At 36.0% G+C, this 1,225-nt stretch overlaps 1 protein-coding gene across 1 annotated transcript in view; it reads right to left on the bottom strand.

Moving 5' to 3' along the window:
• LOC106532597 (uncharacterized) overlaps positions 1 to 893 on the bottom strand; it is a gene marked incomplete at its 3' end in the record, with an annotated part of 7,783 nt that extends 6,890 nt beyond the window's left edge. The window contains 1 exon segment of the mRNA XM_014028702.1: positions 736 to 893. Within this exon segment, the coding sequence (XP_013884156.1) occupies positions 736 to 836 (101 nt within the window).
• Positions 894 to 1,225: the final 332 nt, after the last annotated feature.

Genomic DNA, 1,225 nt, shown 5'->3' on the forward strand with positions numbered 1-1,225 from the left:
ACACACACACACACACACACACACACACACACACACACACACACACACACACACAATAAGTAATTCTGTGCGTCTCCTGGGGGCTAAGCCCCCCTTGTCTTTAAAACTCAGAGACACCCCTGTCAACTGTTAAGGCCAATATTTTAGGGGGAAAAAATCTACACAATGTTTATGTTGTGTTTCAGTTTCAGCTACTATCACATCATATTTCAGCTCAATAACTGCAAAATTAAGTTAGGTACAGCTGCTTTTGAGTTTTATTAAATCAGTTAGCTGCGGCAGCCATCTTTAATTGGATTAACTCCAAAAGTTAATAAGTTGTAGTTTAACATCCATTTATTATTGTCAATTGAGTTTCATTAACATTTGTCATGTGGTTTATAAGATATTTTGCTAACAGACAAAAATCACAAACAAAACATTGAGTTCCATTAATTAATGGATTTTACATTATTCACACCAGGAAATTAGTTTTATATTTTTGTTTTTATTTATTAAAATAAAGTGTTTGATACAAAATAAAAGCATGATTTAGATTTGTTTGGTCATCATAAAGTTGTATTATATTGTATCTGACAGATAAAGACGCACATCTCTTCAATGACGTGAAAATGATGAAGAAATAAAAACTTTAAGCTCCTGTCACGCGCTGCACAGAGAACACTTTCACTATTAGCACGTGGAGAGTCCGTTTGAAATGAGGAGGCACGAGGTTTTTCAGCAGAACAATCTCACCTGGAGCAGCAGGTCGGAGGGTCCACGAGGAGGGAAGTGTCCCCCCGCACAGACTCCGCAGGAATATGTAGCAGAAGAAAAACTCTCACACACACACACATACAAAAAAAATAAAATTAAAAATTAAAGTAGGCTACAGGAAAACGATTCGGAGATGAGACGTTTGCTCGCAGCCAATCAGAGGCCAGCATTACGTCACCTCAGAGTTCATTACAGGTCAAAAGATGCGCTGAAGCCGGAAGTCCGCATTTCTGCTTGTTGCGGTCATGAACTACACAGAAGATATTGCATTCACAAACAAACAAACAAACAAACAAACAAACAAACAAACAAACAAACAAACAAACAAACAAACAAACAAACAAACAAATAAATAAATAAAGTGAAACAGTTATTTTTAAACTGTTAGAAAGTGTAAATGCTGCCTGTGAAATGAAATGTGGACACACTGTATTCTTTTTGTTGACCTGAATTTAATAATTATCATTAA

The sequence above is a fragment of the Austrofundulus limnaeus genome, unplaced genomic scaffold (genome assembly GCF_001266775.1).
Source record: "Austrofundulus limnaeus strain Quisiro unplaced genomic scaffold, Austrofundulus_limnaeus-1.0 Scaffold799, whole genome shotgun sequence".
NCBI lineage: Eukaryota > Metazoa > Chordata > Actinopteri > Cyprinodontiformes > Rivulidae > Austrofundulus > Austrofundulus limnaeus.